Consider the following 22,865-nt stretch of genomic DNA (forward strand, 5'->3'; position numbering starts at 1 on the left):
TCTAACTGTGATTTGCCTCCATCGCTTACACTCAAGATTACGAACGGGTTCTCTCTACTTACGGTATGTTCTTTTTACTCTACGAATTCGTTATTTGTTCGTTTTCCTCTGCTACTTCTTAGAATAAACATTCGTCCTTACTGCGGATTTCTGACGTACAAAATTTTGTTTTCAATGATGTCCAAGTGACGACAACTGCATCCTTCAGAAATTCCCTCAAACGACCTCTAGATGAACTCGTGCAAGTGCAAAAAGAAATTGAAAAAAGAAGAATGAGGTACTATTCACACAAACACAAACTTGTTGTCAGCGTTTGTCAATTTTCCAAGATTCGTCATTTCATTGTTAGTACGTCAAGAGGTGGAAATTGTCAGAAAAAGTTTTTTGATACACTGTCATTATTTTTCAGTGATCCACCTTTGGATTTTCTCTTTAAAACATGAACTGAATCATCAGTGAAGCAAAAGAAAACATTTCTTGAACTCCATGTTTAGAGATTGTAACCACCGTTGCGATTGTTTCCGCAAGTTTTCCTATCCCTCGGCTCGTCTGGCCTCGAAGTGATTGACGAAAGTACATCAACTGACTGCGATTTTGATATCCCATGAGAATTTATCAAAATAACATGCTCCATAAGCAAAGAGAATGCACACGTCGTGCATAGACTAGGTGGCGATCCTGGAAACGGAATGACTTCGATTTCCTTGAAGGATGAAAATGACCTGAGCGTATGTTTTCATGTCGCGACAACGAGGCTTTGGTGAAACTTTATTAGTGGTCGGACATTTCGAGACAAATGAGTGCCTTGGGTGACAATCTGTGAGGATGCGAGGGTTCAGCAGCCTCTCTAGTCGGTGAGATTGACTTTTGATAAAGACGTCTGGCCGCTAATAAAGTTTCACCAAAACCTTGTTGCCACAGTAAGAAAACATAAATCATTTTCAAAATGCCGAGGTTTAAAGAAGAAAAAACTTGGAGAGTTAATTATTGTTAACGTAAAGATGAAATCTCGTATGTCTTGAAAACAGGGTACCGCGAATTTGGCAGTGTTGCGATCTTTTCACATATAAATAGTGATAAGGGTGAAATATAGTATGAGCGTAATGCGCTCACTTCTCTCAGTAATACAGAAAAGGCGTGTCGAAAACCTCAGTATGATCCGGTATATCTAACGATGCAACTTATTACGCGGTAGAACACGGGCGCCTTCATCGTCGTCCGACGTCCACAATGCAATTGATATAACACACAATAAGCAGCTAAAGCTACCTCAGTCGCACAGTTGCAGACTGCGATGTGGAATACCACTGTTCTATTGTATTGCCTGTAAGAAGTTTTATCGCTCGGCAGACAGGATCATACAAGCTGTTTCAGAAACCTGGTGGACTATTGGGGTGAATTGAACTTAATTAAGCTGGACTTCAACTCTACCTCTATGTATTAGCGGAGAGATTTCGTTCCCAACATCGTCAATTTCGTGATACGCTACCTCCAACATGCTTTACACTGTTAACGAGCAACGTGTTGCAGAACCCACAACGTGAGGCGAGGTCTTTAGTGTTGGTGGCAATATTACGGAAAATCTAGCGTTCGACGCTACCACGATCCATAACTAGAACATAAAAGCGTCGATACGCTCAGCACAGAATCTATATCTTACTTACTTGGATAATTAGATGACCTTTCTTCACTGGACGTGCGGCCATAGTATCTTTTTCACTCGTTTCTTCCCCTCTCCATTGTCATTGAAGATGTTCTGAGGTTTCGTGAGTGACGTTGACAAGGTTGTTGAGCATCCAGGCAGCGAACACATCACCAAATCTTGTTGTTGGCCTCCCTTGAGGGTGTTTAGCACCTCTTGGGATCCACTCTAGTGTTCTTTTAGTCCATCTATCGTCGATTTTTCTCACAATATGAAAGGCCCATCTATGCTTTACTTTCGATATATATTCCGCTGGATCGCGAAGACGGTACATTCCTCTTAAGTCTTCGAAGACCGATTAGCTGTTGTTTGCGCCGGATGAACCTCAGAAGACATCTGTCAGGAGCTCTATGGGTAGAAAGTAGCTTCCTAGACGTGGCAGCGGTAAGTGCTCACGTCTTCGCTGTGTAACAGAGGGCTGGAATGGCTGTGGAGTCAGAAAAAGAAGCACGGAGCTCTTGGTCCGTCAGCTGGTCCTATACATTCATAGAACGTCCAAGTTAGACGTATGACGAAGTTTCACAATCTAGCAGTTTCAAGTTGTACTCCTCCGTTTTCGCAGTAAACGTTCTTCATACCGAGGACATGTGGGTCAGTATCTGTGAACACTGTTCTCGCGTTACAAGCACACAATCTGAAACAGTCTCCGTGATGAAATGCACAGGTGTCACCTTGATCCAAAATCAAAGACGTCCTGAGCAATCTGTGATTTGATCGCCTCTCACCAGCCGCCATGCCGTCCAACGTCTGAAACGGCAGGGCTCAGTGTTCAGGGCAGTGTATATGTTGGAGTGGCAAGAAAACTTTTCTTCCCCAAACTAAATAGCCCTGTCATGGCGAGCTTAGCTTTCGCCACATATTGTCCCCAAAACCGTTGTGGAAGAAATCTATATCTCATCGAAATAAGTTGACGAGACGAGATCAACGGCAGTGATTTTCCTGAAGCAGCGCAGGTTCGCTACTTCAGAGCAGAAACGATGCGATTGGCGCAAAACTGTGTGAACTCTCCCATGCGTTTTGTTGCGTTTTTTTCTACGCTTTCGGAAACGGTACATTTTTGAGATAGTAAATGATGATGTAATAAATCTCATTGATGGAGTACAGTAAATGAAATCAATCGTAAATGTCAATGAAGACGGTAATAAAATCCGTCTGAACCAAGCTGCCATGAAATTTTGGGTGAAACGATGTCATAATTCTTGCCATGATAATGAGGGAATTGAGCGAAGCTATGGTGATACACGTAATCTGCAACCCAACTCTATATTGTATCGAAAAGACTCCACATCGTCAACTTTGTGATATGTTACCTTTGATCACAAAATTCCTTACTTACTTAGATACTAAGATGGCCCGTCCTCATCGAACATGCGGACATCCGCATCTTGTGCCGTCACTCCATCCCTTCGCAATCAACATGCATCACATTTGCAAGTTTCCTGAGTGACATTGACGATGTCCTTGAACAGTATCACAAAATAAACAACAAACATTTGTTCAGTAAGTTCCACCGAGTCAGTGATCACTCGCTGGACTTGGCTACCAGTGTCGCCACTTCTGCTTACCTTCTGGCGGATGCATATTTTCATTCCTGCAAGATCTACTCTTGGAAGACCTTCAATTGAAAGGAACTGCGTCCTCTTCAGGTTCTTCACACAAACTCCCTCCTTTCCTTCATAGACCTCTCTTCAATTACTGCGGTTTTGAATCCGAAGTACAGAGACATGGGCATATCCTGAAAGGCAATTCATATGGTTTCAAACTCGTATGTGCTAAAGAAAGGCTAGCATATTTGTTTACTTTATTTAGGCATAGGCTTATTTGTTACATCCCAGCTACATCTCGGCAGACACGACCCATCGAAAACTCGAACGTGCGCATCGGATTTCCTGCACCGGAAAACTCGTCCGCAGAAATTTCGCGCGACTCCACCCACTCCTTCCAACTCCGGTTTCGGTTGGTTGGCAGGACGTATCGCCGTTGATGATCAGATGTGTACTTCTTTCATTTTCTTGTATTTTCACAATTGCTGTTTCGGTCAGGGGCCGAGGATCTTCTTACATCAGAAATTCCCGATGTGGTGGACATCGCTTCCTATGTCCTTGTTGCTGTGATTTTTTTTGTTCTTCTAATCATAATTCTTTTTTGGGGAAGGTTTTTTTCTTCATGGTGGCTCTCTAAATCACCACACTGGTCTACATAAAAGGTTATAGGTGCGGTAAGATCCCCGTAGCTCATCCTAGAACTGTAGCGTTCCCGCTCGTCAAGGTATAACATATTGGTCGATTGAACGCGTCCCTCTCACAACTCCTCATTTAGTCTTAATTGTAGACGACGCGACGACGAAACGATGAGAACATGTCAGGATGGAAAAAAAAGTGGCGGCGTTCTGCTGAAATTAGCGAGTGAAACAGTGGTGGTGCGCGAATTTTCCACGCACAAACACACACAAACACACACGCAGACGAACTCGTGTTGTGAAAACCGGTATCAGAGTTACTGTGTGTGTGGTGGGTGGTGGTGGTGGCGGTAATGTTAAAATCGAACGAGTATAAGGTAACACACCATATTGATGATAGGTGTATCCATGACATTTTTATTTTCAAAAATTGGGAAAAAGATGTCCTTTATTGACAACGTTTATGACTACATCACCCTCAAAAGAAATAACTTGATTGAATTCTGTAGCGGAAAAGTGAAACTTGTACTTTAAACGAAGTGTCAAATCAATAATACCGTCTATAAGGTATACAGTCGGCATCGAATCTTCTCAGTAACCGCCGTGTTCGCCGCACACTTTTGATTGCATCGGAGGAGGAAAAAAAGAAATAAAAGAAAGAGAAAAAGGAATGTGTCTCGGTGTGTGTTAAAAACTATGCATTCTGACCAATATGTGGCCGTTATCGAATCCAAAAGATTCTTGGGGTGACTGTAACTAGTAATTTTTACTGTAGAAAGACATTTTCACATTCTATAATGCTTTATGTACTCGTATAATTTTCGATTTATTGATTCTTTGACAAATTCATCTCCCCAGATGTACACAAAGCAATAAATTCTCGACATTCACCTGTTTCTGTATTCTTGTATTGTTTCTGTACTGTATGTATTATAGTTATTTTATTTATTAGATTTATTTTTACATTCTATCATGGCACAGAAGTTCAAATCAGATAAGCCCAGCTGGAAAAAAAAAACTCGATTTTTGTTTTATGGAGTCGAGGAGTTTAAAGTTAAACACGAGTATTCAAAATTCATTTAAACCCTCTCCCGCTCCCCCTCATAAAACATTTCATTTCCAAACGCAGAGGATCCTGAAGACGTTTTTTTTTTTCTTAGAATTAATCCGAACCTTTCTAAAGACACATCCCTTCACGACGTTTGGAGGCTCAACTTGAGCTGTCTGGCGTCAGAACACCAGTCACGTGGTTACAAATTAACTTCATCAAAATATTCATAGTATATGTAAGCAAATTTCATAATAAGCTTCATTAAATACGCAACACGTAACATACTTAGGCATAAATTAAAACCGTATGTGCACGCGTTACAAGAAATGAATATCTTTAAAGTAGAAAAACGGTGTGAAAGTGTGCAAAACATTGGAGAAGCTTTCATCCATCTGTCACATTTCCCGCTGCGGTCATGAGCAATTACCGTATAAAGAAATTACCGTTCACAAGCTCGCAGTGAACATTGTAACAAAATGGATTCATATAACTGCAGTAAATAGAACAAGCATGATAAAAATTTGTGAAAACTTGATCGGTTATGAGAACGGAGTGAGAGGCGACAGCTAACTGAGTTAGCCGTTCGAACGCCTAGTCGTCGGTATGTATTACAAGGATTAGTTGAGTTCAGACGCTAGAGTACTTTAGAAAATCTTTGTTCTTTGCTTCATCATGTAGTGATGAGTCATAATAATTATTTGTAATCGTTTATACTACAGTAAAAGTTCTGAACTCAACTAGCAAGTGCTTATTTTCCTATTACAAAAACGAGAATTCAAGTAATAAACAATTATGCACCTAAACTATGAAAATCGACGAAACAGAATTCTAGAGTGAAAGTCGATACAAACAATAAATTAAAAACTATGAAAAAAAAGTAAACTCAAGCACGTGTCGAAGCTGCAAAATCTGTTCATATAGCAATTTTAAGGCAATATCTTAACAAACACAATAATAAAAGTGACAAAAATCAAAAGCAAATGATATGAAAATAGGAAACTGTGATTTCTGTCGCTGCTGCAGGTAAAAGTAGCTAATAAACGTGTAAAACTTGCAAACGAATAAAACGTAATACAAAATTGTGGGCAAAATACAAGGAATAAACAGAGGACTACAAATTATTGCTTTTTTTTCTAAAGTACCAACAGCAATTCGACACTGTAGCAGTGCGCTAACGGAACTGCATTGAATGTTGAGCACTATACAATGTTTAAATGTCATTAGAAAAGTCCACATTGACGTAAATTCTCACGAATGATGATGTCGGTCACAGCATCAAACACGAAGCGGATGTTGTTTGTGTCGGTTGCACAAGTGAAATGCGTATAGATTTCCTTTTGGCCATCCCGTCGCTTATTCATATTTTCAAACTGTAACTGCATATACGCGGCCGCTTCTTCGTAAGTGTTGGCTCCTTTAACGAAGAAAATTTGTTGTCACATATAACTCTTAATTTCATTAATAATTACAATCTGGTTGCCCTAATGAATTAAACTGTAACTCATAAATATCTGTTACATATTTTGCACTTGATAACGCACAATTGAAAATAAATTTGAAGAAAATTGAAAATTTGAAGAATAACAAACAGCAACTTATTTTCTTAGTGTTGGATAGAATTACATGGAATCATCCCAGAAACATTCCTCTTAGGACCATCTCTTCAAACTGTTTAAAGAAAAATCTTTTTTTCATTTTCTTACGATTAACAGCGTTCGTTATCCATGCTGCCGCAAAAAAAAAAATAGCTTTTCAAGAAAATCTTAGTTTCTGAGTGGAAAATAGGTGGAACATGTAGACTTCTGAAATGTACAATCATATTTTCAGCGTAATTTCTGCAGGAGAAATGATTATTGCGACCAAAGTATAGTCCTGTCAAAACGACGTGAAGCATCCTGCAGTTGCGTAAGCGGCTGCGCTCGAAACGGCGGGGTGGAATCAAGGTGGGACCATCGCGAATTGCAAACGGTGATAGCAAGGGTCACGTTTCGATCCTCCTGCTACCGCTGCGCTCCACCGCACCGCTCCAAGCACATCTCCTTACGCAACCGCACCTTTCCTCAAGTCGTTTTGACTCCACTATATCATACCAATTTTGCATAACATGATAATAATATGTCACTGTGCAAAATAGGAATCATGATCGTGACCATTATAAAAACTTCTTTGTTCCCACGTTTTCAATGAAATGAGAGAAATCCACAGCGAAAAGTAAATAAAGTCGAGAATCTTATTAAAGTATTGATCACGCTTGTGATCAGCACCTCTAACAGCCTCATGTGCTAGCTCTAAAGTAAGACGAAAATTTTGCGTAAAAGAAAAGGACAGTTTCACATGACAATCGGAAGATCACATCTCGTTGTCACTAATATATCTAAAGGAAAAGGGGAACAACACATGATTATGCCTGTAGTAAATTCACAACCCATAGCTGATTTGTTAAGTTAAAGGCATTACCCCACGAATCTGGAGTGCTGCGAATTTCCGGTGGAGTATTCGTATACGGGATTGTAGATTATTGAGAGAAGGGTGATTCCGTTAATTTGTTCCTAATTTCCGTAGAAAACAGCCCAGAAGATACGGCTTCAAGCGGTCCGGTGCACTATTTCCTAAAAGGAGTTCGATTGGAGCGCGCCAGCATTGTGCACAGGCCGCATCTTCCTTTTTTACGGCAATTAGGAAGAAATGGACGGAACCCGTGTACGAATATTCCACCTGAAATCCGTACCACCTCAGATTCGTGGGGTGATGCCTTCAACCATGATAGAGACGAAAGATTTCCAGCAGGGTATATTAAAACCCTTTTCTGAAAAGACATATGCGAACAAGTATCATCTATCACCTTTTCTACAAAAACAACACTCCCGCTCTTGAATCATGGAATCCATACACTCAGTTTAGCAGAAATAACAAAAACCAGGTATTATATTCATTAAAGTCCAATGTTGAAGTGCAAACGAAGCTTACCAGCAGGTTTTAAAAAAAATTACGCTTAGGTTGACTGCAATAACTTCAGTTTGCGCTGATTTTTTAAGACAAAAGAAGATCCGTTCTCCACCAAACTCCAATGCTGTGTTCGTTTCTAAAAAGCAGCATGCCACGAATCTGATAAGGCGAGGAAATCTGCGGAAAAAACTAGAGTTGGGGTTGTAGATTGATCAACGGTAGTTCCGCCCATCTCTCCCTGACCATCGTAAGAAAAGGCGTGGGAATCGTGTTGGTTATTACGAAGTACGTTAGAACGCACCTCTATGCACTCGTTCCGGTCCCCTTAGCAGTCTATTCATTGGTTTTACTTGAATAAACTGGAGAGAAGATCACTGATCTTAGACCGTTCGCACATGGATGCAGCGCATGCACAAGGGAAGGTGCAACTGAAATCGTCTCAAAAAACATCACCTGTCATACCGTTTCTTACGACGATCAGGGAGAGATGAACGGAACCACCCCTGATCCCACAATCTACAACCCTAACTCTAGTTCTTCTCGTGGATTCTTTCACTACATCAAATTCATGGTGTAGTGCCTTTAAATGGGTAGGATTGCTCGTTCCTAGATTTATTTGCCTTAAAATCCATGTAAATATATCATCTTTCTGCTGCCTTTAATCAAGCTAAAAGATTTTCCTCGTTCTTGTTTGATATGAGATTGCTTTCTGCGTAAAAATGTTTGCCTTCTCCGGCGAAATCACAAGAATAGTCAAAACTTCTCTCATAGGAAAATGTAATCACAATCACAGAATAAATGCTATCCTCTGGGAAGCACGAGATATCTTTTCACAGCAATTTAAATAAACGTCTTTAATATTTACCTGAATATACTGATAGCATATAGATTTGTTTTGTACCCAAATATCCACATATTACTCTACCATTCGCACCTTTAACCCATGCCAGCTGACTTAATTCAGAATTCAGTGTGAGAAGCCGGTAAAGTTTGTTGAAAGTGACAAAAAACATGATAGAAATTTCTTGGGTAACGGCCGTGAGTATGGTTTAAGAAATCTTCTGTTAATTCTCTATCGAATTTTTGAATATCGATCAATTAATATAATTTCGAACAATAATTTATTCGACAACTATTTCTTCAGTGTTGCAAATCCCGGTATGCAGCTGTTTCCACTAAAATCTATGGAGCGCAAGTATATTTTCGTTCTAAGTTTAATGTTGTTTCTGCACGATAACGAGATATCAATATCAGCAGGATATATCAAAAATTATTTGGGTGTGGATGCACAACCATCAGTTTTTGCAGTTTTGCAGAAATACAGTATTCACATCAATTTGTGAGCAACATTGTTGGAATGAAAAGTAGAATATTCTGGTAAAGTTTTGCAGTGTGATCTGCATGTGCGTTGATTTGTGCTGAACCAGTTCGGCGAAACTTTTTAAAATCGACCGATTGATAAACACATCCCTTCTCCACAATCATCTGATCATTTGATAATAAATAAGGAAGAGAAATTTTTTCCACATCTAGAACAGTAATGTTTACTAGCTAGCTTAATGTTTTCCAAACAAGCTGCTGCCAATTACTAAACTTTTCTCCAAATCTAGTTGTACTCCGCTAAATTAACTAGAGGAACCATTTCAACTGAACAAAAAAAAAGACAAAAGAAAACAATGAATTCAACAAGAAAACTAATAATAAGAAACTCTAAGAAAATCGCAAAAACCCACCGGTATACTCGGGGAAACAACGTGTCAATGGAGAACGCTTGATTTTTTCTTCGAACAGATCTTTTTTGTTTAAAAACAAAATTATGGACGTTTCCGTGAACCATTTGTTATTGCAGATTGAGTCAAAAAGTTTCATAGATTCGATCATGCGATTCTAAATGGGAACACTTGACGCCAGAGAATGAAAAGTAACTAGCATGGAAAATGTTACCATTTCGTCGTCTTCTGCTAGAACCATGTCGTATTCGCTCATTGCAACGCAGAAAATAATAGCAGTAACCCCTTCGAAACAATGAATCCATTTCTTTCGTTCACTACGTTGTCCGCCAACATCAAACATCCTTAAAACAACACAATTACAATGACTGGAAGAACCCAGTAAGATCATTCAGAAACAAACAAACTTGAAGTGTAAATCCTTGTACGTGAAATGTGTCTCAACGATGCCAGTGGTTTTTACTCGAGTTCGTAGTACGTCGTCCTAAAATATGATGTGAAAATCGATAGACTCCATCTTACTGTGAAAATGAGGAAAGAACTCGTCTAACAAACCTGAGTAGGGATGTAATTTGGTTGTGCAATCCGTTCCAATGAATTCAAGTAGTACGGGGCTGAGTCATTTAGTTGGAATTCGCGTGATCTACAATTTAAAAGTGGAAAAAGTGGACAACTGCATTTGTATGAATTAAAATAGGTACATGAAAACGAAAAAAAGAAACCATAGCAAAAAATTGAACATTTTGATCGAATAGCTAAGAAAAAATCCGAAGCAATATCTTTCCAAAAAGGAGAAAAGCAAAATGAAGAAAAGAAAATGGTGCAGTTTCTCTAATCTCAAAGTTGTTAGAGGTAAAGGTAGCATTGCTACCTAGCACTTCTACCCTCTTCAATAAATAGGAGGGAAAGCATAAAGCTGGCAGCGGTAGTTCTCGGAGACACATAAAGATGTAAAGAAAAGGTGTTACAATGTTTTTGCAAAAATTCCACGTAAATCACCCGAACTGAACATGTTGTAAGGTTATGAGATTTCAGAACATGTCATTTAGGCGCTTTTTAAACTAATCGAAGGAAACTGCCCTGAAAGCGGAAGTCAACATAAGTATCCAGTAAGAGACATTGAAACATAAGAAAGAAGAACAAAGTTATCATCGTCAAGCAGAAACGTTCTTGAAAAAAAAACCATTCTGTTGGGACAACAGAGAAAACTGGAGAAGACAAAGTATATTAAAAATAAGGATAACAGTTATCATTTCAAGTAAAATTCAAGACAAAGTTGGTATATATGGAACAAGTAAGGTGAATAAACAGTAACTTCAATATAAAACGAATGCGAGATTAAGGCGAAAAAGCAATAATGGAAAGAGATTTCTAAAAAGCTGACTAAAAAACCAGTAATAACAACAACTCACCTCATAAAACATTCCTGAATTCCAGGATCTGCCCAGAGGCGCTTCATAACACTTGCTAGATCAGGTGGCAACTCACCCTGGAAGGAAAACAGATATCAAAGGATGCGGAGCGGTAAGCTGTAGCTGCCGTTTGTAGTTTTTCACTACATCATGGAAGAGATAAGTCATATCTAAACAAATAACCAACGAAAAATTGAGTATAAAGTAAATGTCTTCAGCTCAAGAAAGGCAGATTCTCATCAGAAAGTCGGAAATAAAACAAAAATGACGGTAATTCATATTTGAAGTTCTAAAATAGTACCTCATCACATGTTTGACTTATGCTGAAGAATTGTTGGGCATCTTCAACTCGGCTTGGTGAGTTAAATTCGATTTTTAATGTACCCATAGCGCGAAGAAGAGCAACCATTGACTGAAAAATCACAATGAACAGTGGAGAACCAAATACTTGCACTCTTATTACTAATCCAACTTTACTACTTATTTTAATGTGATGAACTTCTCATGTCACTTATCAGTGGATTTTTTGCACCTCACTAGAACTGAGATCCTAAGTTTTCATATATAGAAACATCAGGAAACACCAATACGAATGCGACTCATTTAGGAGGTTCTCCAAAATCTAAGGATTTACTGAGAAATAAGAAACGAAAGTCTATACATGTTCAAGAATTCTAGCAACATAATTCGTATTGGTCAATACAACCAATAAATAATAGTTATTTAGTTTTTAATTAATTTTTTTGCCTTGGATGATCTACTTGCATCGCTTTAAAAAATAAAGTTAAAAAACCTTTACTAAGACATTAGCATAATGTCAAATACGCAAAAACGTCTTCGGCTTGACTTTGAATGGAAAAAAAAACTCACTGACTACTTCTCATAGGTCAAAAGCATAGCTGAATAAGTTGCTTTACGACGTTTGGAATTAAACAAATAAAAATTCCTGTTATCCAAGGTCATTTCTAATAGTTATAGTCGTTCACTTAACCATCTGTATGTAAATTGTTAGAAGAGAAGACTTGTTTTCTGCTCGCTATCCTTGCCATTTATGAGACTTGCAGAAAGTGGGCTAGATATGCTACAGTAGCGTCGCTTCAACACTTCTGACATCTTTTAAGAGGACCACAAATCAGTTCAAAAGCAAAAGACAAGTTTGAATAGAGGTGATTTCGCTATTATAAACTCTAATTTCAGCCATTTTAGGGGGTTAACCTGTTCGCCGTCATCTCAAATTGCAGCAGAAAGAGTTCAGTTGAAGGAAAAAGAAACTCACAAGTCAAGTACTTCACTACCATCTTTTACTTTGAAAAAAGGAGGACTTAAAGCGTCCATTCATCAATGGAGCAGAAAAAAACCTTCAAATAGCATTGGAATTTTTTTAAATACCTTAAAAAACTGATCTACGACTTTACAACTTTAGAAATCCACTGGGAATGAGTGGAGTAAACTATACAAAGGGAGTTGTTGGCAACTAACAAAACTATGATGAATCTACACTTACAATACAAATTGTGTGGGTTCCTAGAATTAAACTGTAACAAAACACCAATTGTGTGCATCAAATAACAACACTAAAACGGTACGAGTGAGTTCTAGGGGAATGACATGGATGCAACTCACCAAATTCCTCCAATTCATGCTGAAAGCATATCAAATTCGGAAAAGTACGGTAGATAACAAAGAACAACTAATTTCTGTTTTAAAAAAAAAGTGAAAACACACCTGTATGGTATTACTGAAGACTACTGGCCGATACTGCTTCCGCTCTTCATCGCTATAGCCAGTCTCATGGATAATTTTCATCTGTTTCACAATTGTGCTCTTCCCGGATTCACCAGCTCCCAGAAGAAGGAGCTTCACTTCTCGAGCGGCACGTTCTCCATCAGCTTTTAACTGAAGAAAAAAGTTCACTGCCCTTTCTTTTCGTAAACCTTATTTCTTCTGATGAACTCTCCACGAAATCCAACCACCATATTCCAGTTTTGTAGCGGGATGGACGAAATGGAGCATGCACCATTGACAAGCGCAGCTCTTTTAATTTATTACGCCCTCGGGACTTAAAGATGACAACTTGAAAATTGCTTCACGATGAAGCATTCACTCCCTTGCATACCAGTATAACGAAATAAACATAAATAAAATTCTCCCTCAAGTTAGGAGACTAGTGAAAAAGAGAAGAAATAAAAGTTCTGCAGTGAACAAGTTGCAGAATGCTGCAAAATTTTAGGTCTATACGAAGAACTAAACTAAGCTACATAAAACAAAGCCCGAAAACAAAGGACACTTTAAAATTAGACTGTTGTGATGTGTAAAAACAGTAGAAAGCCTCACATTTTCACAAATTGAAAGGATATGAGTACATCCAGTCTACTCTCGGGATATATTTCCAAACTATTATCCATGTATTTTTTTTCGAGAATATGCATTGGCAGCATTTCTAATCGCTGAACGTAAATTTCTACCGTTACCCTCTCAAATATAGTAAAACCAAAATTGAATACATACCAAACAGCAAGTCTCCATTTATTTTCGAATACGAAAAGAAGAAAATATATTTCTCCATTTATTTTCGAATACGAAAAGAAGGAAAAAGAGAGAAATTTCACGAATAAGGGTAGTAGTAAAAGAAAGCACAACGACTATCGTAACTAAGGATTGAACTGAATAACCGGTACAAGATGTGGATCCATTCATAGATGCAGAAAGTTATAATGGGGGTGAATGAGAAAAAAAATGAGCCGAACCTGTTCATCGATATGCTTTGAACGTAACTTTGCATGCTGATCTGTACTATTCACACATCCCATCGTGTCCTTTTACGACCAAATCTGTCAGGACTACGCCTAAAAAAAACAAAAGCAGATAAAACTAACTGCCATTTAAGAGACTAGTCCACGAGAAGAGTGTAAATATAAAGAATGAAAAAGAAAAATGAAAGAATGTAATGTGATACTTGTAATAGTGACTACTCCGACGGGAAAATCTTCAAAGAAAAGAATAAACTTAACGAGTTCATTTCATGTAAAATAAAAAAAAAACGCAGAAAATGCACTAAGGTCACTAGGGTAACTTATTTTCTATATGTTATGTAAAGAGCGAAGAAAAATACCTGTAAACACTATGGGAATTAAAATGGTAGTCTTTAGGGTTAACCACTGAATGTTCTATACATAGAACGCATAAAAAAGTAAACAAGTTCAGATATAAAGTTCCAATCCTGGTTTCTAATAAATTTACTACAAGTCGCCGTAGCGGCAACATTTGTATTGAAATTTGAGATTAGTATTTGAAAAAATGAATAAATAATTAGTAATTCAAACACTATAGACGCTTAGATTCGAAATCCAGATTTAAATCAATATAGAAAGAAGAGAAAGAACATATGTGAATTATATTCAGCTAAGAAAAATTGTGAAGAAGAGTAAATTCCCTGTGAACAAGTCAAGAATAACAAAAAAAGTGATGAAAAAAAGAGAAAAATGAAGGCAGACGAAGCGACGAGGAACTAAACAGGTCCTGATGAGAATCGATTCCTTTGTTGTGATTCAAGTATGAATCAAGCATATAAAATCAAGAATAATTAATGCATTCGTAGAAGAAAGAACAGGGCGAAGAACGCGCAGCCGCTCGCACGCGTAACTCGTCCCATTGAAGCGCCGCGCGCGGCCACACCTCCTATACGTGCGGAGGTTTTTGTTTTGTTTGCTCGTTTCGACGAATGTGTTCCGTATATTAAAACTCAATCATGTCATAAATAGATGCACTGTAGTGAACTGTACACTATCGGACATTCGAAAATTTGTGGGACCATGGGTCCCGGGGATTATTAGTTGCATGATGCTGCAAGTTGTCGAATATTTCCACTGAATCTCAGTGTATTCCACGCGAAGCTACAGTAAATTTATTCTCAAGGACATCATCGCTGGATTGCGTCACGAATGCCAATTTAAATTCAAGACGTAGGTGTTTCAATTAACACCAAGGAGACGTGCAGCTCGTATGTAAGTCTGAATCGTGCCAACTAACGTCGTACAGAATGGGACAGAAAATTCCCATTGATTTTGTATCATTGGAAACACGCATTATGCCATCTAGTTCTTCTAGTTACATCGGGCTAAAACGATCTGAAACCCGGTGCAAGTGCACAGGCGGCTGCGTTCGCGCTGGGACCCACGCTAAGTCCACTCGGACTGAACATTGCCTCAAGCGTTAAGCGTTCTAGGTACTGTCGGGGGAAAAAAAACCTCAGGCAATTTCACAAGCGGTTGCGTTCGAAGTGATACACTAGCTAGGTCCAATCGGATTGCACTTGTGTAAGGGTCCCACCGCTTAATTTCGAGTGAATCACCTGTTTTTTAATGTCTTGTTTTTCTCTAAATAATTAAGTAATTGAATAATTAAAGAAGCACAGCATTGCAGTTTTTCACGAGTTATAGGCATAGTTATGGGGACGGTCACGCTGGAGCAACGCGCTTTTTCACCTCTAGCGAGCGATTCGCTTGGCAATCTGCCAAATTCTGCCGAGTGACGTGATCTGAATCGAATTTGTCCACAATTTCTTAATTGTTTTCACTCTTTTTTCTTTTTTTTTTCGTCTTTTATGTTTCTTTTTTCGTATTTTCGATATGTTTGCTGTATTTGCTTTTGTTATGGAGATCTATACTGTATCCGTATTGTTCTTAAGTCATTATATTGTTTTTGTTTATGTGTTTATTTTCATGTTAATGGTTTTGCTTTTGTAAGAGGGGAAGAGTAGGCGAAGAAACAAAAGAAGAACAAAATATAGTTGCGGGGAGGGGAGGGACCCACTCAGTTGCGCCCTTATTTCTCGAAGTAAATAATCAAATGAGTCGGGGCACTAAGGCCTAAGCATTAGTCCAAGAGAAAAAATAAGTTAGAGCGTCGGGAAATACGGGCGCCACTGAATGCCCCCCACTACATTTTTGCCGAAATAAATACAATTTTGAATCAAATTTCAAAAGCCTTAAGGACAATACAGAAACGGTACAGTTGTATGCAAGCCGTGTGCGAGCGATACCGCGTTGCTCGAGCGCGACTGCTCGTGGAACTATAGTCGGGTCAAAACGACATGAATCACGAGCGTAGTTGCGGTGCATTTGCGTACGCGCTCGAAACGGCGCGGTGGAAGCAGCAGTCAGCAGATCGTCACAAACGACAGCGTTGGGTGGTGCCAGCGAGGGTCCCAGTAGGCCCCTAACCGCTACGCTCCACTGCACCGCCTCGAGTGAAGACGCGTACGTAATTGCACTATGCTTCATTTCGTTTTCAGCCGACTACGTGCAACAAAAAATATTTACAAGTGAATAATCCAGATGCAGAGAAACAGGTTCGAGAACACAATGACATGAGCAAAACCTATAAGTGCAGCAAGACGTCCAAGGTTAGAAGTAACGAAAAATTAAATTAGACCAATTAAGACAAGAGAAAAATGGCATGACGGCCCCTTCTGAGTATTGGAACTGGATCTTGGGGGCAGGGATAAAATACATGAATGAGGATTCGATGTGCTCAACTCGGCTCTTAGATCAGAAGACTCAACTTTCATCGAATATTCATCGAGTATGTGAGGTAAGTTGAAGAAATACGTGAGTTGTGGGTCCCATTAAGGTAAGAAATCTTTTGTTTTACATCATAGAACCTCTATTCGTTAGTTTTTTTCAGTATTCGACGAAAACCGCTGGGACCTTATTATTTATGAACCTGGACGTTACTATGTATTTGTGGTATTTGTTTAAGTTTGCCCTAGCCACACTCTTTTAGAACGCCATTGAGCGTAATAAATAAACAAAAAATAAATAAACCTCGCAAAGTACACACCGATATTCACAGAATTTTTGCACGGAGAAATTTTTGGGAACTGGTAAATAAAACAAACAATCTTGCAAAGTATCTGAGTTATCGATTTCCTGTTTTATTTTATTTTTTGGAAGAAGGAGAAACTTCGGAGATCTTTCTTGTGTCTTCTCTCCAAAGAGTTTCAGCGAGCGCTGCCGATACGGTGAAAGTCTTGTAGGAAAACAGGAGTATCAACTGTTCAAGCCGCAAAGTCGTACGCCAGTACGTACGCACGCAGCAGCATAATTTTCGTTAATCATTGTTACTTAAAGACAGCGTATCACGAAATTGACGGATAGGACGGAGACTATACGGAACCCATAGAGTTCGGGTGGTAGATTACGGAACCCAGTGTGACTCCGCTCAAAACCTCCTGATGGTCGTAAAAAACAGCGTGAGAAACGGCATTCCTTCCTACGAGGTAACTCATAACGCGCCTCGCCTGTGCAGCAAGCCGTCCAAAGACCAGTTATGCATGCTCACCAGCCTACTCGAGTAAAACTAATGAATAACCTGAGTGGACTTAAACGTTACGAGTAGGCGTGTTCTAACGTACCTCGTAGGAAAAAACGCTTTTCTCACGCCACGTTTTACGACGATTAGAGGAAGTTGAGGCGGAGTCACGCTGGATTCACTAATCTGCAACCCAAACTCTACGGGTTCCCTGAGGTTTCCGTACTTCGTCAATTTCGCTAGATATGCTGCTTTTATGCTGTTTTCTTAGCTTCTTATCCGTCATCTTCATTTCTAAGTAAAAGTCTGCTAATAAACCTCCATTTTTTTTTCTGATGAAATGAGTTACCGGTTCGAGTTTTCTCCGAAAAAAAGTGTGTTTAGTTCAGAAGTGTCCGCATTCAAAATTGCATAACCTCTGAACTCGATTATGTATTTGTCTTGAAGCAGTAAAACAACAACAGTAAAACCATGTCCTTAGGACCATTTCTCGTATAGTACTGTAATTTCTATGATCCAAATTTGAGGATACGACGAAGGAAAGAGTGTTCTTTATCATACAACATGCAAAACACCGAACAATCAATGATAGTGGTGTTCTCGACCAAAATCAAAGGAACGATCTTCTTCCGTACTGTGGCGGTCCCGATATGATCCACCGTATCCTCCGTTATAACGGTAAGAGCGCCTGTTTTCAGTGTATCCATTGTCCCATGTGTCCCTATTATCGCTGCTCGGGTGTCGTTCATTGAGCCGTTGTGGTGTGTCGTTCTTACTGGGATAATTTCTTTTGTTGCATGGACATCCCCCGGTGCATGGGCATCCGTTGTTGCTTCCTCGAAATCCTCTGTTATCCTGAGGGTATTCGCGATCCTCTAATCGTACGTCTTCACTGGAATAATCCTTTTTGTTGCATGGACATCCATCGTTGCATGGGCATCCGCTGCTGGTTCCTTTATATCCTCCGTTAAAGTCAGGCTGTTCCCGAACTTCTGATCCGTCATTTCTATCCGGATAATCCCTGTTCTTGCATGCACATCTTCCGTTACGTTTGCATGAACATCCGTTGCTGCTACCTTGAAATCCACCGTTTCCGTTAGGGTAGCGCTCTTCTAATTTGTCATTTCCACTAGGATAATTCCTTCTGTTGCATGGACACCCACCGTTGCATGGACACCTGCTGCTGGTTCCTTTATATCCTCCGTTAAAGTCAGGCTGTTCCCGGACTTCTGATCCGTCATTTCTATCCGGATAATCCCTGTTCTTGCATGCACATCTTCCGTTACGTTTGCATGAACATCCGCTGCTGCTGTCCTGGAATCCGGCGTTACCGCTAGGGTAGCGGTCTTGTAATTTGTCGTTTTCACTGGAATAATCCCTTCTGTTGCATGGACACCCACCGTTGCATGGACACCTGCTGCTGGTTCCTTTATATCCTCCGTTAAAGTCAGGCTGTTCCCGGACTTGCGACCCGTCGCTTCTATCCGGATAATCCATATTCTCGCATGCACATCTTCCGTCACGTTTGCATGAACATCCGCTGCTGCTGTCCTGGAATCCGGTGTTACCGCTAGGGTAGCGGTCTTGTAATTTGTCGCTTTCACTGGAATAATCCCTTCTGTTGCATGGACATCCACCGTTGCATGGACACTTGCTGTTACCGCTTTGAGATCCTCCTTTATTGTTAGGGTAGCGGTCTTGTGGTTCGTCGTTTCTGTCCGGATAATCCCTGTTCTTGCATGCACATCTTCCGCTACGTTTGCATGGATATCCGTTGCTGCTACCTTGAAATCCACCGTTTCCGTTAGGGTAGCGCTCTTCTAATTTGTCATTTCCACTAGGATAATTCCTTCTGTATGGACACCTGCTGCTACCACCTTCCCCAGATCCTCCTTTATTGTTAGGGTAGCGGTCTTCTGGTCTGTCGTTTCCTCTGGGATAATCTCCATTGTTGCATGGACATCGTCCGTTACGTTTGCATGGACATTCGTTGCTGCTGCTGCCTTGAAATTCTTCGTTATGATAATCGCGGTCATTTTCCGGAACATAACCGCCTCCATTTCCATTCTGGTCTGGTTTCCATCCTCGCCCACATTTCCCTGGAAAATTCAATGTATTGCAGAAAAACATTCGAAAAGAGTGGAGAAAAAAAGAAAACAAGGAAACATTTCGCACTGTCACATCTTGGTGATTGAAATTGACGGCCTTGATATGTGTTGATGATAAAGTTGACGACCGCCTGTTGATTCTCATCTAAATTTTGGAATAGGTCCCATGTAGTTTCATACATACTGTAGAACGAGTTCCTCTGCAAGAAGATGATTCCCAATTTTGAAATTTTATCCACGGTAACATATGTGAGCTTACCTTATTTTCGTAAGTGTTTCGGAACTTAGTGAAGAACTGATCTAATTTGCTCACCATTTTCTTGACGGAAACGAAAAATTCGTTCGTTCTGTTCCCAACAGTTTTCTTATAGCAGTCGTATTTCCACTAAAACACTATTTTTATTGTATGACCGGGTCAAAATACCATGCAGCTAGGTGCTGTTGCGTAAGCGAGTGCGCTTGGAACGGCGTAGCGGCGGTTGCGATCCAGGCGGGACCTAGATCCACTCGGACTCGGAAGATGAGTGGTTCCGGCGAATGTTCCCCTTCGAGTGCAATCGTTTACGCTTACTGTACCGTACCTGATACTGTTTTATTGTTTTTTATTCACCCGACCATCTGTGCTGGATAATGAACCATAATGCTGGACAAATGAACGTTTGTCCCTCTCGCTACTCCTTACATCCGTACAAATGACGAAATAAACTGCATAGAGGAGTTTTCAAGGGTTTTAGCTTGAAGATAATAACAAGTTCTTTGTCAGGAACTTTTTTTTTACATTAAATCACTTTCCATGTTTTATTTAATCACTTCTGTGGGGGAGAACGTTCTCCTTGGAACGCTTTAAAGGAGCATACTACGGGAATTGGGATGTTGGGATGTCTCCAAAAGAGGACAAGGTTAGAGTTATAGATTAGCGTGTTAACGCTGAATTCCCCTGCCCTCGAAAACGGCATAGGAAATGACCTTATTTCCCTATAAGGCATTTCAGCAGCCTGTTTAAGTGAAACCACTCGATAGGTTGTTGAGGGAACCAACGATGAGCGCAGAAATGGCATCATGAGGTGCCTCGTAGGAGAATTCGTACGGGGCGGCAAGTTTTTTTTTAAAAGATGATTGGAGGGAGTTTGCTTACACAATTGATCTACACTCCTAACCTTTTTCTATAGAGATTCAAATATTGTCAGATTCGTGGTATGTTGCCTTTAACTGGATTTTCTAGGTAATCCTGAATCCTCTGTCTCCTAGGGTTGTAAGGATGGTCTTACTTTTTCATTCGAATTCCTGTAAACCACTTCTCTGGCGGTCATTTGAGCTCAAAATCGAAACCTTCACTAGGATTTTTCTTAAATATTTTCGAATTTAATAAACTTGATGATATCTGATAGATGTCTAACCACTCGATTATTCAGTGTGCACCACCGTTGGGGGAAAACGTGAAGCTTCAGAAGCTCACTTTTACTCCATACTTGCTGGCCCACGCTTCTATTCTTTTCTCCATATTATTTAAAGGCAACCGCATATCCTGAAATAGGTAATTTTCTGAACTTTTTCTTTAGATGAAGATTTTCAGCACAGAATTCCTCTACGCGTACCTCTTTGATTTGTTTGTATTCATTTACTGCTCGAGTTGAAATGTTACTTAAAAAACATGGTGTGCTGTTCCCCTTGTTGACAGTATTGTGGTTATAATGGAATCCATTAAGTAGACTGCACGCATTACACAGTCCAGCGCTCCGTGTAGTCGTTTGCATCCAAGCTGTAGCAGGAGTTGTAGTCGTTGTTCTCCTCCAGTAATTCTTAAAGTAAGTTTCTAAGTGCTACTTCTGAAAATCCTAAGGCTCTATCCTAATACTCAGCAAAAGTAGTGATTAACACTAAATCCATTCCCACTAAATCCACTAAATCCTAGGTGAGACTCTCAACTTAAAAGCATCATTCCACGAATCTGAGGTGGCACGGATTTCAGGTGGAGTACTAGTATACGGGATGGGAGACTATGGAGAAGGGGTAATTCCGTCCATTTCTTCCTAATTCCCGTAAAAAACGGCCCGGAAGATGCGGCGCCGCACAAGGCTGGCGCGCTCCAGTCGAACTCCTTGCAGAAAATAGTGCGCCAGAACGCCTGAAACCGTATCTTCCGGGCCGTTTTTTTACGGTAATTAGGAAGAAATGGACGGAATCACCCCCTCTCCATAGTCTCCCATCCCGTATACGAATACTCCACCTGAAATCCGTACCACCTCAGATTCGTGGAGTAATGCCTTTAATCATTAACGCAGGTAAGCTACGTAAATTGAGCTTGGCGTCATATCCTTGTCATTTGCGCTTGGCAAATAAATAAAAAATTAGTGCCTATATATTGATTCACCAGAGATATAAGGAAGGTAGAAGGGACGGGGACTTACCGAGGAAGTGTCAGGATTCTTTGTATAAGCCAGTATACCCGTGAGCACGCAGAATAGGATTAGTATGATCTGCATGTTCTAAAAAATAAAAGTGCAATAGTTTTGTTCCGTCTGCTTTTTTTTTTCGAGAATCCAAAAATAACATTGGATAGGGTTTTGTTATGAGGTAGCAATCATTAAAAAAAAATTCTGGATTATGGGTTTCTTCCTGAATGGTAAAATTACGGGAACTTTCTAGGAAAACTACAAGGTGCAAGAGTTACTGAGGATGACTTATGATCCTCGACCACAATGGAAAATTGTCTTTGCTTCTTATTCACGCTAAAAATGTGAGGAAAATGCACACAAAAGTAGAGGAAAAGATCAGGTCGCCTTGTTCAAGGTGTTCTGAAGAATCGCATGGGTTCAATTAGGAAAAGGACAGAAATTGTGGGCTGAGGTGGCGAAAGAGGTCCTTCGGATACTCAGCCTTGAATAAGGCAGACTAGGGTAGCCGTCAGAGTACCCAGGAGAGGAAGCAGCGACGAACGGGTCCGTCTTCTGTGGAACCTCTTCCTGAGGATAGGAAAGGTTGGGCATAGCTGTGCTGAGGTACCTCGGCGCACACCTCGGCGAGGATACCGGGGGCGATCAAGCCAGGCGACAGTATCAGCCCGTCAATTAAGTTAGAAACCATTGCAAACTGGATGCCCGGCCTTTTCAATTTTTTTTCGTACATTTAAGGAGATTTCCCCTTTTTAAATAATCGATATTTCCTTCATTTTTACTCGTTCCGATCCATTGATGCACCGTTTTCAGCGGTGAACAATCTGCAGCAATTGGAAATGGATTACACATTTCCATTTTGTATCCAGAAATAAAAGAATTATTGTTACACTGAATGGTGCTCACTTGCAGCTCGAGGGTAATTATCTCGTCGGGTAATTACCGAATAGTGTTGGATGGCAAATCTAAGGACGAAAAGGGATCAGTTTTACGAACAGGAAACTATTTTATTTAAAATTTTCCACTCAAGAA

General features: G+C 40.0%; 3 protein-coding genes across 4 annotated transcripts; all 3 read right to left on the minus strand.

Annotated features, from left to right (window-relative positions):
- Window positions 1-2,221: 2,221 nt before the first annotated feature.
- Window positions 2,222-2,437, minus strand: RB195_003975 (uncharacterized protein; the record flags this gene model as incomplete). The annotated part of the gene is made up of 1 exon (XM_064201871.1): window positions 2,222-2,437. One exon carries the CDS (start codon window positions 2,435-2,437, stop codon window positions 2,222-2,224), a length of 216 nt encoding a protein of 71 aa, XP_064057752.1.
- Window positions 2,438-3,114: 677 nt separating this feature from the next.
- On the minus strand, window positions 3,115-13,830 carry RB195_003976 (uncharacterized protein; the record flags this gene model as incomplete). Of its 2 annotated transcripts, XM_064201872.1 has the most annotated exons (11): window positions 3,115-3,162; window positions 3,268-3,374; window positions 6,185-6,346; window positions 9,612-9,765; window positions 9,823-9,952; window positions 10,016-10,092; window positions 10,164-10,251; window positions 11,021-11,097; window positions 11,322-11,432; window positions 12,746-12,916; window positions 13,768-13,830. In XM_064201872.1, the coding sequence occupies 11 exons, from the start codon at window positions 13,828-13,830 to the stop codon at window positions 3,115-3,117; spliced, it is 1,188 nt and encodes a 395-aa protein (XP_064057753.1). The 2 variants fall into 2 exon arrangements, with proteins under 2 accessions (XP_064057753.1, XP_013306926.1); XM_013451472.2 differs by lacking the exons at window positions 3,115-3,162; window positions 3,268-3,374 and having other exon boundaries at window positions 6,153-6,346.
- Window positions 13,831-17,914: 4,084 nt separating this feature from the next.
- RB195_003977 (uncharacterized protein) lies at window positions 17,915-21,923 on the minus strand (the record flags this gene model as incomplete). The annotated part of the gene is made up of 6 exons (XM_064201873.1): window positions 17,915-19,431; window positions 19,508-19,640; window positions 19,700-19,825; window positions 20,897-20,965; window positions 21,036-21,239; window positions 21,849-21,923. 6 exons carry the CDS (start codon window positions 21,921-21,923, stop codon window positions 17,915-17,917), a joined length of 2,124 nt encoding a protein of 707 aa, XP_064057754.1.
- Window positions 21,924-22,865: the final 942 nt, after the last annotated feature.

Source organism: Necator americanus, chromosome IV, assembly GCF_031761385.1.
Source record: "Necator americanus strain Aroian chromosome IV, whole genome shotgun sequence".
Classification (NCBI taxonomy): Eukaryota; Metazoa; Nematoda; class Chromadorea; order Rhabditida; family Ancylostomatidae; genus Necator; species Necator americanus.